General features: G+C 34.7%; 1 protein-coding gene across 2 annotated transcripts; it reads right to left on the bottom strand.

Moving 5' to 3' along the window:
• Positions 1–253: 253 nt before the first annotated feature.
• LOC125275321 (probable ATP-dependent RNA helicase ddx6) lies at positions 254–11,185 on the bottom strand. Of its 2 annotated transcripts, none has more exons than XM_048202163.1 (14): positions 11,012–11,185; positions 9,233–10,147; positions 8,638–8,701; positions 8,371–8,475; positions 5,541–5,670; positions 5,294–5,440; positions 5,095–5,189; positions 4,819–4,941; positions 4,594–4,722; positions 3,146–3,262; positions 2,999–3,062; positions 2,774–2,875; positions 2,238–2,478; positions 254–2,079 (listed from the first exon to the last, which is right to left on the bottom strand). In XM_048202163.1, the coding sequence occupies exons 2-13, from the start codon at positions 9,415–9,417 to the stop codon at positions 2,258–2,260; spliced, it is 1,482 nt and encodes a 493-aa protein (XP_048058120.1). In that variant the 5' UTR covers positions 9,418–10,147; positions 11,012–11,185; the 3' UTR covers positions 254–2,079; positions 2,238–2,257. The 2 variants fall into 2 exon arrangements, with proteins under 2 accessions (XP_048058120.1, XP_048058119.1); XM_048202162.1 differs by having other exon boundaries at positions 254–2,074.
• Positions 11,186–13,359: the final 2,174 nt, after the last annotated feature.

Genomic DNA, 13,359 nt, shown 5'->3' with positions numbered 1-13,359 from the left:
TTTAGGAGAGACTGTACACTTATTCTTTTCCAACTATACATACTGTAACCTCAGCTATTTCAATGAAATAAACATTATATACAAATCATAAATCAATCAGACAGTCACACACACACTGTCATGAGCATTAAAGCATACTTGCATCAGTTAGGCTTACAATGCATGTCTGCATATTTATGGTCATACACACTTTTGGCTTGCTTTAGTTTTTATCTTGAAATCCAATATTAAATAAACATTTGTCCTCACAAAATTTGCTCCCACATTTATTTATATAATAATATATACATTTTTATTTTCAGAAACACCCTCACCATAAACAATAGCAACAAAGAAAAAGAAAAAAACAGCTCATCACTGCAGGATGGATAAAGAATTAAAGTTTGTCCATTTCGAATAATCTTCAACTAAACTTACATGGACAAATATCAACAGCACAGCATCATCAGCAGAGATTTATAATCTGGCTCAAGGTTTCCTAATTTAACTGGGCAATGCTCATTTGCCTGCACTGCGCTGTTTTAATAGTTCAAGAAACATGCAAACTGAAGTTTCACTAAAGCTTTAAGCTACATGCCACAGCAGGGATACCTGCTTAGCAATAACTATTTTTCCACAATAAAGAACATCTCTGGGGGGGAACCACAGCTGCCACTGAGAAGATGCTACAATTTTGCTACAAAAATACTCTGTCTTGATCAAAAAAAATTCATAAATGAAACAAATTTATGAAAAGTTCCTCTTGCAAACATCAAAATAGAATTAAAAAGCATTTTTGACAAATCCAAAGTACCTCCTTCCTGCCAAGTAATATGTGTATATTTATGTACTTGTGTATATATTTTTTGTATGTTTTTTTATCACAAAAATTCACTAGACAGAATATGAAAAGGCAAAATTTAGTAAAAGCAAACATTTTAGCAAACAAAAATAAAAATATCTGGAAATAGCAATGTCATAAAGTCCATTCATTAGCCACTTCATACATTCATTAATATCTAAAGAAATGAAAACTGTAAAAGATGCAACGTAGAAGGAACAACAAAATGCTCTTCTCACCAACCTTTGAATAAATGAAAATGAACCAAACAGCCCCTTTTGACAAATATTTGACGTATTTTTGGATGAAAATGTAAGGATTTGATAATTGCATTCAGAAACATAATTTGTGGCGACTTAAATCAGCTTTCATGTAATAGTCTGACATCTTTTACATTTTGCCAGTTTTGGCATGCCCATTTAAATTAGGAATATCTAATACAGTAGTTTCAAATTTTTATTAAAAAAAAAAAAAAACCCTCATCAAAACATACAAAAATTTCCACAAATCGTCTCTGTTTGAAACCATAATTTACCGCCGTGTTTCTTAATGGTTTCAAAATGAACAATACTGTCAACCATTTGTCAATAACTGCCAATAAAACTTCACAAATCACCAAAATGAATGCAATTTTTTTTCCTCAGGCAGTTTAGTGCAATATTAGTGTTGACACTTCAATCCTGAGCTCTGCAATTTTCAATGGAAGCTGGTTTCTACAGCTGCCTCAAACATATGAATATGAATAGAATTTGAAAATGTTTCTCATGATCACAGAATCAAGTAGCACCAATATGCTGCAAAACCCTGCGGTTTAGTCTTTGGGAATACTTCAACATAGCAATGACATATTTCAATCTAAGACAGAGATGATATTTATTAAGGCACTTGGGTTAAACATATTTTGTTCAAGGGTTTGAGTATAAATTCTCAACTAATGATGCAAGCATTCTGCGCTCTATTTTCACCAATACCTTTGTTTATTGTTTTCTATCAAACACGAACTGTTCTCTGAATGCTTAGATTTTATTATTGCAAGTCTCAACTGGAATGTATAGTCATTTATAAAGAGGCATAACCCCCAAAAAATGAACAATGAATGCAAACAAAAGAGCAAAACATTGACAGGGACCAAAAAAACAAAAACAAAAAAAAAATACTGTGGAAGTGGAAAAGATGAGGAAAGATATGAGCCGAGAAGTAACTGGTTTGTGCAATAGCAGATGCTTGTGCAAAAGTCAGGTTCAATTTCTCCAACTGTCCTAGAAAAAACAGATGTAAAGTCACTCAAATGATTTCTGATTCATATGGAAATATAATACATTGCAAAATTAGATATTATCAGATCAATAAAGAAACTTTAGACTTGAATGTATTTCCCCATTATATGTGTAAAATGTTATTAGCTGTATGCCTTCACCTGCTCTCTGATGGTGCTCCCTAAGGGGCGTCAGACCCTCCGGTAGGCTGAAATGCCTCTGCTTCTGCTTCCACCTCACAGTCAGGGTCCACAGAGTGAAACTCTGCCACATACAGGCTCTTATCGATGCTGCCAGGAATGGGCTTTATGTCCGTCATCAGCTGGTCCTCAATGGTCTTCAGGTTAAAACGATCCTCAGCGGTAATGAGATTGATTGCCAAACCCAGATGTCCAAACCTTCCTACAAATTAAAATTATATACATTAAATAAAAGTTGTTATAATTACTTAGAACACATTATAAAATACAATTTAAAAATAGTAAAGTGGTTGTAATTATTTATAAAATAAAAAAAAATAATAATAAAAAGAATTATATATAAAAAAAAAAAAAGTGTTAAAAAGTTAAATAAAATTAGAATGACTATAAAGATAAACAGATAAAAGAAAATAAAAATAGAGGGCATATAATATAAAATAAAAATGTAAATAACTGAATCCAAAACACTAAGCATCTTTTATGCTTGTCAACTTCACCTGAGCGTCCTATGCGATGCAGATACGTTTCTGCATTCCTGGGGAAGTCAAAGTTGATGACCACATTTACTGCCTGGATGTCAATGCCTCTAGTGAATAAATCTGTTGTTTCGAGAGCATAAATTCACTGAATTAGAAATACCTTAAAACATGCATTTCGTCTTTATAGTTGGGGTTAAGAGGTTATTATTATACAATTATGCAAAAGAAAGAGGAAAAACTCACCTGTGCAAACAAGGTTCCTGCAGAGTCCATTTCTGAAGTCGTGGAAAACACGGTTTCTGTATTCCTGCCATGTGAATGAAATGTGTTTACAGTGTCATACTGAACAGATTTGAATTAAACTGGAGCTGACAACAACAAAAGACGTACCTGCATCATCTTTGCATGAATGTAGAAGCAGGAGTAGCCCAGCTGCGTGATCTTCTTGGCCAAAAGCTCCACTCGCTGAGTAGAGTTACAGAAGATGATGGACTGATTGATCTGCAACTGTGGAGAGTACAAGAGCGTGGGTCACGTCAACTGTAGAAATGATGCATTCGGTGATAATTCACAAAATAACAATACCACAACTGACAAACTTAGCTGGGGTCACATAACATTCAGCAGTATTACTGATTTGACTGCACTGACATTATCGGATGAGAACTGAACTGAGCTGAGCTGGTTGATAACATCACTTTTCTTTTCAGAGCTGCTTTACAGCAGAATTGAACTCTGTTCGCATCACTGAATAATTATTTTCCTGTTTATCCCTGTAAAGCTTCTTTGAAACAATCTGTATTGTATAAAGCGCTCAAAGGTAAAGGTCACTCATGAGAGTAAAGGCTGGAATTAGGGTTGTCAAAAGTACCGACTTCGGTACTGAAATTTAAAAAACGTGACAACAGCAGCATTTTAAGCACTGTTGAGCAGATTCTTAGACACCTCTGATTGGCCACTGTGTTCATGCTCTCAACAGATATGTCTGTGATTGGCTACAATGATCAACACTTCAAAAACATGTTGTAAATCATGTAAATAGACATCTTTGAAGCAGAGCGCTTATGCAGATACACAAGGGATAGACAAGCTGATACACGCCTGCTTTCAAACGCTCCTGTGTGTATCTGTGTAAGCGCTTGGTGAAGAGATTCAAATATGCCTAATACAAACATGTTTTTGAAGCGTTGGTCATTATAGCCATTCACAGACATATCTGTTTAGTGTGTGAACACAATGGCCAGTCATAGGCCTAGCTAGGCTTACTGCGTGTGCCTACATCAATATTACATCATTTTACTGTATTTGCATTGTTGCAAGAGTAGGTTTAGGGTTGGGGTAGGTGTAGACATTAATAAAGCACAATCTGATTAGGTAGCATTTTTCACTGTCGATTTGTACTTGTTCTAATGAATAATGCTATATCAGACTGTGCTACCACCACTGTACTTGCATTATTTTAAGGGTAGGTTTAGGGGTTGGGGTAGGTTTTTATGTTAATAAAGACTTAAAACACATTAACACAATCTGATAGGTAGCATTTTTCGCTGTCCAATTGTGCTACCTACTGTTTCAATGGGAGGTAGCAAAATCTGACAGGGTAGCACAAATTGTCAGAACACCGGACCAAATGAATCAAGAGAACCAAACTACAAGTGTGAACACACCCTAAATTTGTTTAAAGCAGTAGAAAAAGCAAAATAAATAAATAAAACAAACCCTTCAGAATTCAAAATTCAAAAATTAAGCTGAAATGACTCATCATGGTTGTGACATGACATTTTACCCAGCCTAAATATTACTTTTTAAAATGTCCTAAAATTAAAGTCACTATTTACCCTGGAGAACAGCGTGTTGAGGCAGTGGACTTTCTGTCTTTCTGTGACGTAAGCATAGTACTGGGTAATGCCCTTTAGGGTCAGTTCCTCCATCAGATTAATCTCATAGGGCTTCTGCAGGTGCTTTGCCTGAAGACACACAAAAGCGAATAAATGGAAAACCATCAGATGTAAAGACAGAGAAGCAGAATGAAAGCATAAATGTGTTCAAAAGATTTCTCTAACCATGAACGTCTGTACGCTGATGGGGAACGTGGCTGAATAGAGCAGTATCTGTCTGTTCTTCGCAAGGAAACCAATGATGTCCTCAATAAGAATCACAAAGTCCCGAGAGAGCAGCTTATCAGCCTATAATAAAACAAGAAATGAAGCTTGAACTGTAATATTGGTGGTACTAACATCTAAACATAAATAATTGTTAAGATGTTCAATTATGACAGTGTGCAACAGGAAATATGTTATTATTATTCTGATGGGCATGTAAGCTTGTGCAATGCTCACCTCATCCATAACCATCATCTGAACTTTATCCACTTTGGCTATGCCCTTTTTTATCAAGTCCAAAATTCTGCCAGGTGTTGCTATTACAACATGAACTGCAGAAAAGAGTTTTGAACAACATGCTTTTACTGCAGAAGATGATCACACGGTTATCTCTTTACAATTATTAGGTACATTTTACACGATTACTGAGCATTACCCGTCTCATCCAGGCGCATGATATCATCTCGAAGGTTGGTCCCCCCTGTGGTTGCCATGACTTTGACACCGCCCAGGTGCTTGCTGATCTGAATACTGATCTGACTGACCTGCAGAGCTAGTTCACGAGTGGGAACCATCACGATTGCTGCAGGCAAACAGAAAGATAGCACAGTAAAAAAAGAAGAAAAAAAGGGGGATAAAAAAAAAAGTTCCTGTGTAAAATGTTTTGAGAGAGAAAGCAATACCCTGGATATAATCCTTTTTCATGTCAATTCTCTCTAGCAGGGGGATCAGGTATGCACCACTCTTTCCTGTCCCGTTTTTGGCACGAGCCAGTATATCGCGTCCAGAGAGGGCAATAGGAATACTCTCCTCCTGAAATCAAAATAAAAAATTATTATTTAAGCAAAAACACTAATATTTTTCAGAAAGAGTGATAGGTTGATTAATAGATTAAAATTTGTATAAATAAGGGCTGTCAAGTAATTACAATTTTTAATCTAATTAATTACACGATGTGTCATTATACCATACAAAAGTAACTTTAGAAAGAAATATTTTATTTGATTCAACAGAGAATTTATTACACAAACTTCTAGGCTACAACTGCCATGATTTTTTTTTTTTTTTTTCAGAAGCTGCATCTGAACTGGTATTTAGGTATATTTACAGACTGTTTATTGCAGCTCAGAGGTGGCATAAATTTACACTGCAATTACAATTAAATAATGCCGTGAGATTAATGGGTTTCAAATAGGTATTTAGGGATAGTTCAACCAAAATTCTGTCATCATTTAGAAGATAATTTTAAAAATGTCTCAGTATTTTGTTGTTGTTTTTCATACAATAGAAGTCAGTGGTAACCAAAACAGTTTGGTTTCATAAGAACATCCAATGTCGGAATGGATGTAAGAAAGAAAGTCAGTCATACGTATTTAAAACGAAATAAGGGTGAGTAAATGATGACAGAATTTTCAATTTTGGCTGAACTATCCCTTTAATGGGTTTTTTATTAATATGAATATGAAATAATTTTTTTTTAAAAATGACACTCTAAATAAGAAACTAAAACTGCCAGTAGGTGGTGGTAAATGTCTAATGAGTATGTTATTCTCAAGTTATTCATTCAATTCAGTTCGGCAATTCTGATTCATTCAGGGATATAAATGGCTCTCTTTCTGAATGGGCCATTGAATTACCATTTACCCAATTGTTCAAAATGTGGATTCATTTAGAAACGAAACACTGCTGTGTGTTGCTTGGTGATGCACAACTGTTCTGCTGTGGCTATGTAAGTAATATTTTCTTTGGCGTTGAACTGTTTTATAAAATCATTATCATATTTGCATATCCTGCTATTCGGGACAAATACTGCACTTGTTGCTTAATAAATGAGACAAACACTCATACTGGGGCATTTTCCCCCCAATATCTTGAATTTTAGGAGCATTCTAACCATGTTCCCTCTCATTTTTTTTTCTCGCTGAGCAAAACTTTTCTGTTGAGCGCACATTTTGGCCACCTGAGCAAAAACATACTTTATATCAGACCTGTACAATGAACGTAAACGCACAAAAAAAAATGGTTTTATCATGCAACTGTAACATTTAACTTTAATGTGCCGTTTCTATTTTATTTGACTCTTATGTAACTTAGTGATTTATTAAATAATATGTATGAAAACAAGCAGTTCAGTCACACTAAATTAAGCACATTTTAGGTTACTTGAGATTTTTTCACATTGCTGTATTAACTGTACCAGTCTTTACCAAGAAATTCTATTAAAAAATAATTTCTGTCCTCCTGCAGGACAGTTCAGTTCTTTCTAATAATATAATATGAGCAGTTACAATGATGGTTTGGGACAACCATAATGTGTGTTTGTACAGTCAATTATTAGCAACAGACAGTGTTAAACCATCAAAATTACATGTTTATTGTTTATGAATTTCCCAGATTTTATATACCAGGAGGTTTCAAGATTTTTCGTGGCAAGGAGTCCTAAACAATCCCCTTGTGAAATCAATTTTTTATTAGGCTTAAATTATAATATAATAAAATATAATATTTAAGTATTTAAACTGATATACAGTATTATATCAGTTTAAATGCTTCCATTTGTTTTAATATATTATATAGAAAACAAACTGAAGCATTTCAACAGATCTGATAGCTAAATATTTTTAAGAAAAGTGAACGTTAACTCTTTTATAGTTATCTAAACATCCCTGAAACCCACACACCACCACACACAAAAATCTATTTAAACTGAGGTATATCACTGATGTATTTTGAGTTTGCAAGCTACACTTGTGGTGGGTGTGTGATTGTAAATGTCTGAGTTTTGTTAGCATTCTGTGCCCATCATCCGTTATTTCCACCACTTTTCATTAAAACATGACGTTTTATTTCACATTTCTTTTCGTTTCGCGTTGCCTCTTGTATTGAGGTTTTTAGTCCACAACGGTCCGCAAACATGACGGTAATCTTACCGCGACTGATTTGGCTCAGGGCCAGCCACTTTCTTTTTTTTACAGTCTATGGCCAGCCAGCTCACACGCGCTCAGTCGTTCTCTTTCTATGAAACCTGTAAACCGCATTCACCGGTTCTAACTCTATAGCGACAATAACTGTATAGCGGTAGTCCAGAGCACTGCAATTATTTCTCATTTAAAATACTACAATCATTTTCATGTCTGTTCTCTGCGCGGCAATTATTTTTTCTGCGCGGCCGCGGCTTCAGAAGTGCGCGGCCGCGCACGCGCGCAGCTTAGAGGGAACATTGATTCTAACTGAATTCTGTAGGCTACATTAATTATACATTACTAATGAACGCTTGTTTGTGATTGAATGACAGATGTTCTACGTTGCGGCTACAGCTGGTGACTGCTTTACAGTTCCACTACCACTTTTGGTAATGCAGGAGCTGTTTCAAGGTTTATTATGTGCAATATTAGAATGATTCAAGAATAAACGGATAAAGAAAATAAAAAGGGAGGGCACTGGTTTTTATCTAGGATATTCTTGTGCAAATTTTTTTACTTGTCTTGGTTTTGCAGTTGCTGCATCAATTACCTGAATGGGGGAGGGCTTTTCCCAGCCCATCTCAAAAATTCCCATCAGCAGCTCTCTCTTTAAACAGTAGTCCTCAAACTCATTTCCTTTGGTTGCAGTCACATCCTTCAAAAGAAAGAGCATGAGATAGATGGATAAAGAGGAGATCTGTACTTATGTGTGTAAAAACAAGGCATCTTTATATTGGCATTACACTACTTGGGGATTCTGACTGTACCGTTGTTTTAAAAGTGAAAGTTAAAAATAAAAATCCACAAAAAGACTTACAGAAGTTTTGACTCTATTGTCCTTATCGGGAAGCTGTAGGCTTCTTTTCCAGTCATCACCAAACCTGTGTATAAGTACTGTTAAGTGATATACTACCATTTTTTAAGAAATTACTCATTTTATTCAGCAAGGACACGTTCCATTGATCAAATGTGACAGTAAAGACATTTATAATGTAACAAAAAAATTCTATTTCAAATAAATGCTGTTCCTTTGAGCTTTCTATTCATCAAATCTTAAAATTGTAGAATGGTTTACTTTCCATGCAACTGCATTCAACACTGATAAAAAAGAAGAAATGTTGCTTGTGAACTGAAGGATCATGTGTCACTGAAGCCTGGAGTAATGATGCTGAAAATTCAGTCCATCACAGAAATAAATAACATTTTTAAATATATTAATATAGAAAACATTTATTTAATATTTCAATAATATTACCAATATTACTATATTAAGAGAGCATCAGAGACTTCTCTTAAAAACATTAAAAAGTTCAAAAATTCTGAAAGATAGTGTACATAGATATGTCATATATAATAGACGCACATTCTAACCAAGCAATCAAGTTTGTTGAATGTGACAATTTTAAGCTTACCTGATGCCAGGTCCTTCCTGAAATGCACTGGCAGGTTTCTGGGGCCCCATGGGCTCCTTTCCAGGCTGAGCAATTGCAGTTTGGGGTCCAAATTGAGAGGGGGCTTTAGGCTGTCCTATACACTGCCTGTTGTGTGTGTTCAACCCCATGACAGCTGGGCCAGCATTCTCCATCCTTGTTGCCATTTTATCACTGCTTTGTGGGTATTGTCAGTTTAGATTTTTTGTCCAAGTCTTTTTCACTTTCTAATGCCTTATCAAGGTCTAATAAGACCTAATGAGCCATTCACAGTGTCCACAAGGTCTCAGTAAAAAAGTTTCACTAAAGAATCTTATGAGATATTTACAAATTCAACGTACAGCTTAAGCTCTATTAATAAGAGCAATGCTGCCACCCAAGGTGTATTATAAGAGCTCTTCCAAAAGAAGAGAAATAAATATTTATATGCATAAATATCGCACACCTGCGCGCAGTATAGATAATTATACCCGGACAGGTGTGATAAAGAACTAGTCTGCTAAGGCAGTGTGAAGCACAGAAAGACCTAATGCTTCTCAGGACTAGAACTTTCTTTTTGTGTGTCTACACATATGCAATATTACTTTGCAAAAACAGTGCTTTGTGGTCTTTTGGCTGCCGATTCTCACTCTTTCTTGTTCAGATGCAGTAAAACTCTGATCAGAGAGACCAGTCTCGGTTCATTTATACATTTGTCTGGCTCGTAGGATTCACTCCAGCACATCTGAGAGCAAAAAAAAAAAAAAAAATAGACAAAGTAACACTTCAGGGTGACACTTTCGTTCAAAAGTCAAACAGGGCTGAATACAAGCCAGTACTATATAAATAGCCAGTTGGACGTCTTGTGTATGTCCTTTCCTCTGTGTTGCTCTCCAATTGTGTTCACACCTGTGCCACCTGCAGAGAAACCATGTGGAAATCAATGACAATTTACAAATTGCACATTACATGGAAAAATTCTGGAAGCTTTGAGGGATTCCAAATATTTTTATGGTTTTACGGTAGTAGATATAACTGTTATTTTGGTGGAACCTATGGTTATTATTATAATTTATTGTAAATGAAAAGTTTCTATAAAAATGTGATATTTCTTTATGCTCCCCTGGCAAAAAAAGTAACGTTACCGTGGTACAGTGACGGTATTAAATAAATGATTCGGATATTCAAAAGCCATGGTATTTATGTGGTACTTAAAGCAATAACTAAAGGAACATATATTCAATTAACATGTAAAAAAATAAAAAATAAATAAAAAACATGGGAACATTATGGTACTTTTTAGTTAGTGTCATTAACAGTAACTTTAACCCTGTTAAAATATCTTACGTTCTTACATTTGGTAAATAAATATCACTGGCTTAGATCCATATATACTTTCGCTTGTTTACAAATAATTACATTTCAGTCAATTCAAACCAAAACTTTTACACTACAACCTGTAAACGAAAAAAATATAAAAACGGACAGCGTGTCTCTTCGATAGTTTTCACAACTCTAGAATATGAAATAAAAGTCTGGCTTTAACTTTTTAAACACAAGCATCTCAAACTTACACAGAATGACACTAATAATTGTTTCCAGAACATAAACAATATAAACATCGCTTTACTTGTTAGTTACTTTAAGGCAAATCATAAAAAAATCCCAAAAAGACTGACATCAAATTATTTAGCTAGCAGATGGTTTGTGCTAAGCTAGGTGGTTAACATTAGAATATTAACGTCACTTCATAATACACGACGGTAAAAACCAAACATTTACCTTTATTCGTATCGATATCCTATGCTGCCTTACACATTAGGTAAATTACTTGGTTATCAACGTAGTATTTATCATGTCGCTACAAGCAGCTTGTCTCTTTGTTGTATTTCTGTCAACACGGTCGACATGTATTGAACGTCAGTGGGGTTCATATGAGCGCTGCACATCTGAAATGCTGCCATCAGCGGTACGGAGGCTCTTGTGACCCTACAACTATCAAACATTGATTTATTTACTGCGTTTCTTTCTTTTTCTCCTTACAATTACTAAGGTAACCATAGTGTATTTCAGGCATTCTTAGTCATAATGAATATTAATAATACAGGAAAAAAATGACAATAAACAAATATTTATTATATTGAAATACAAAAATATTAATAATTCATTACTAATGAGTGAATTCAGAATCCTGCTGTTACTCGAATATATGGTGACAAAGTTACCACAGCTTTATTGTAGTAGCCTAACAATAATTGCTAAATTTTGCAAAATACAGATGTGTCGCAAAACAGCTCTGGAAACAAAGATGCTGAAACTAGTGTATTATTAATTACTGCATTTTACAAAAATCTTGGGAGTTATGAGAAAAAAAAAAGCACAGGTTAACATGTTCTGAATCTATATTTGTTATGGTTATGAATACCTTTCAGCTGTTTAGTTTACTGGAACAGGAACTGGTAACTAGTCACAGCAAAAGTTTCTTGTGCATCTGTCCAGTTCTTTTTGAGGAAATGATGAGGTAACATGGTAATATAAAGGTTCAAGTGTAGACAACAGTATGAAAGAACACAATGGAGTAAAGCGCATAAACACATCCTTAAAGGGAAAGTTCACCAAAAGATGAAAATTCTGTCATCAATTACTCACCCTCAAGTTGTTTCAAACCTGTATGAATTTATTTATTCTGCTGAACACACACACAAACACACACACACACACACACACACACACACAAAGATATTTTGAAGAATGTCGGTAACCTAACAGTTGATGGGCCCCACTGACTTCCAGAGTATGGGGAAAAAAAAAAAAAAAAAAAAAACTATGGAAGCCTATGGGGCCCATCAAATATTAGGTTACCGACATTCTTCTTCAAAAAAACATTTTTTTCTTTTTTTCTTTCAGCAGAAGGAAGAAATTCATAACCTGAAGGTGAGTAAATGGTGGCAGAATTTTCATTTTTGAGTGAACTATCTTTTTAAAGGCATCAGAGTGTTTAGTATATACATTACACAAGCAAATATCCTTGTAAAATTATATTGTAAATTTTAAAATTAGCTTACATTGTAATCTTATATTAGAGTAGGGGTGTCAAAGTAATTTTAGGTCAGGAGCCATACTGGACTAAATGGCACCTTATGAGGGCCAATTAATTCTCTTTTTTTTATCTGTAAAACCATGGAGAGTGTATGCATGCTCACTAGTGCGAAGCAACTTTATCCTGCTTTAATAAGCAATTTTGATGTACAAAGCACAATACTGAATTGATTCATATAATTGAAGGTTAAATTTTTAAACCGTTGTGTTTGCATCATTTTGTAAGGACCCGGAGAGTACTATCTTTTTCCTGAAAATGCTAGTTTATGTTATCGCAGAATATCAAGAATTTTTGTATTTTTTTCTCCCCATCTTGTTACACTTGTGGTGTTGCTGGTCAGAAATGACCGACCTACAAAAAATTGCTAATAAAGATGTCATTATTGTATTTCTTTTTGGATCTGATTGAACATTTTGACAAAAAAAAAAAAACTCATTATTTGTGGGTATTTTTAGCAATATTGAATAAATTTTATATTTTAAATTTTAACATTCTGTACAATTTATCACACTAGTGTGCTTTAATGTTTAATCAGGAAGTTTGTTTTCAAATACTTTTATTTTGTACAAAATTACACAAAGTCACATTTGTTACAGTTCAAAATAGGATAAAGTTCATCACTTTTAATGGCTGGTCATTTTTGTGTGGGAAAACCCCACACAAAAATGACCAGCCATTAAAAGTGATGAACTTTATCCTATTTTGAACTGTATCCACTATCTATTCATCCATCCAACATTACCGCACGTGTACACACACACACACATTCACATGCACACACACACACACAAGCTCTGTTTGCTCCACAGTGACCCCACCAAGTCTTTCTTTCTTGATCTTCATTTCATCACATCTTCCAGACAAAATATTACAACATTGTGTTTTGGGATTTGCATGTTTCACAATAAAGCTGACAAAAGTACTAATAGCACAGTGACAGTATATACAGTACATGTCACATAACACCTTTCTTATCATTCATTTAGTGGCAGCACAATGGTCAAGAAGCTGTTTGTGCATGAGGTTCGTG

This window comes from Megalobrama amblycephala, linkage group LG9, assembly GCF_018812025.1.
Source record: "Megalobrama amblycephala isolate DHTTF-2021 linkage group LG9, ASM1881202v1, whole genome shotgun sequence".
In the NCBI taxonomy this organism is placed as follows: domain Eukaryota; kingdom Metazoa; phylum Chordata; class Actinopteri; order Cypriniformes; family Xenocyprididae; genus Megalobrama; species Megalobrama amblycephala.
This window is presented reverse-complemented; position numbering and strand designations above follow the sequence as displayed.

Bases quoted from the DNA above. Each gene is read 5' to 3' on its own strand.
- LOC125275321 (XM_048202163.1), bottom strand. From the start codon at position 9,417: ATGGCAACAAGGATGGAGAATGCTGGCCCAGCTGTCATGGGGTTGAAC. The intron at 8,476-8,637 runs GTAAGTCTTTTT...TTTCTTTTGAAG, and splicing joins ACAATAGAGTCAAAACTTCT to GATGTGACTGCAACCAAAGG. The intron at 2,876-2,998 runs GTGAGTTTTTCC...TCGAAACAACAG, and splicing joins CAGGAACCTTGTTTGCACAG to ATTTATTCACTAGAGGCATT.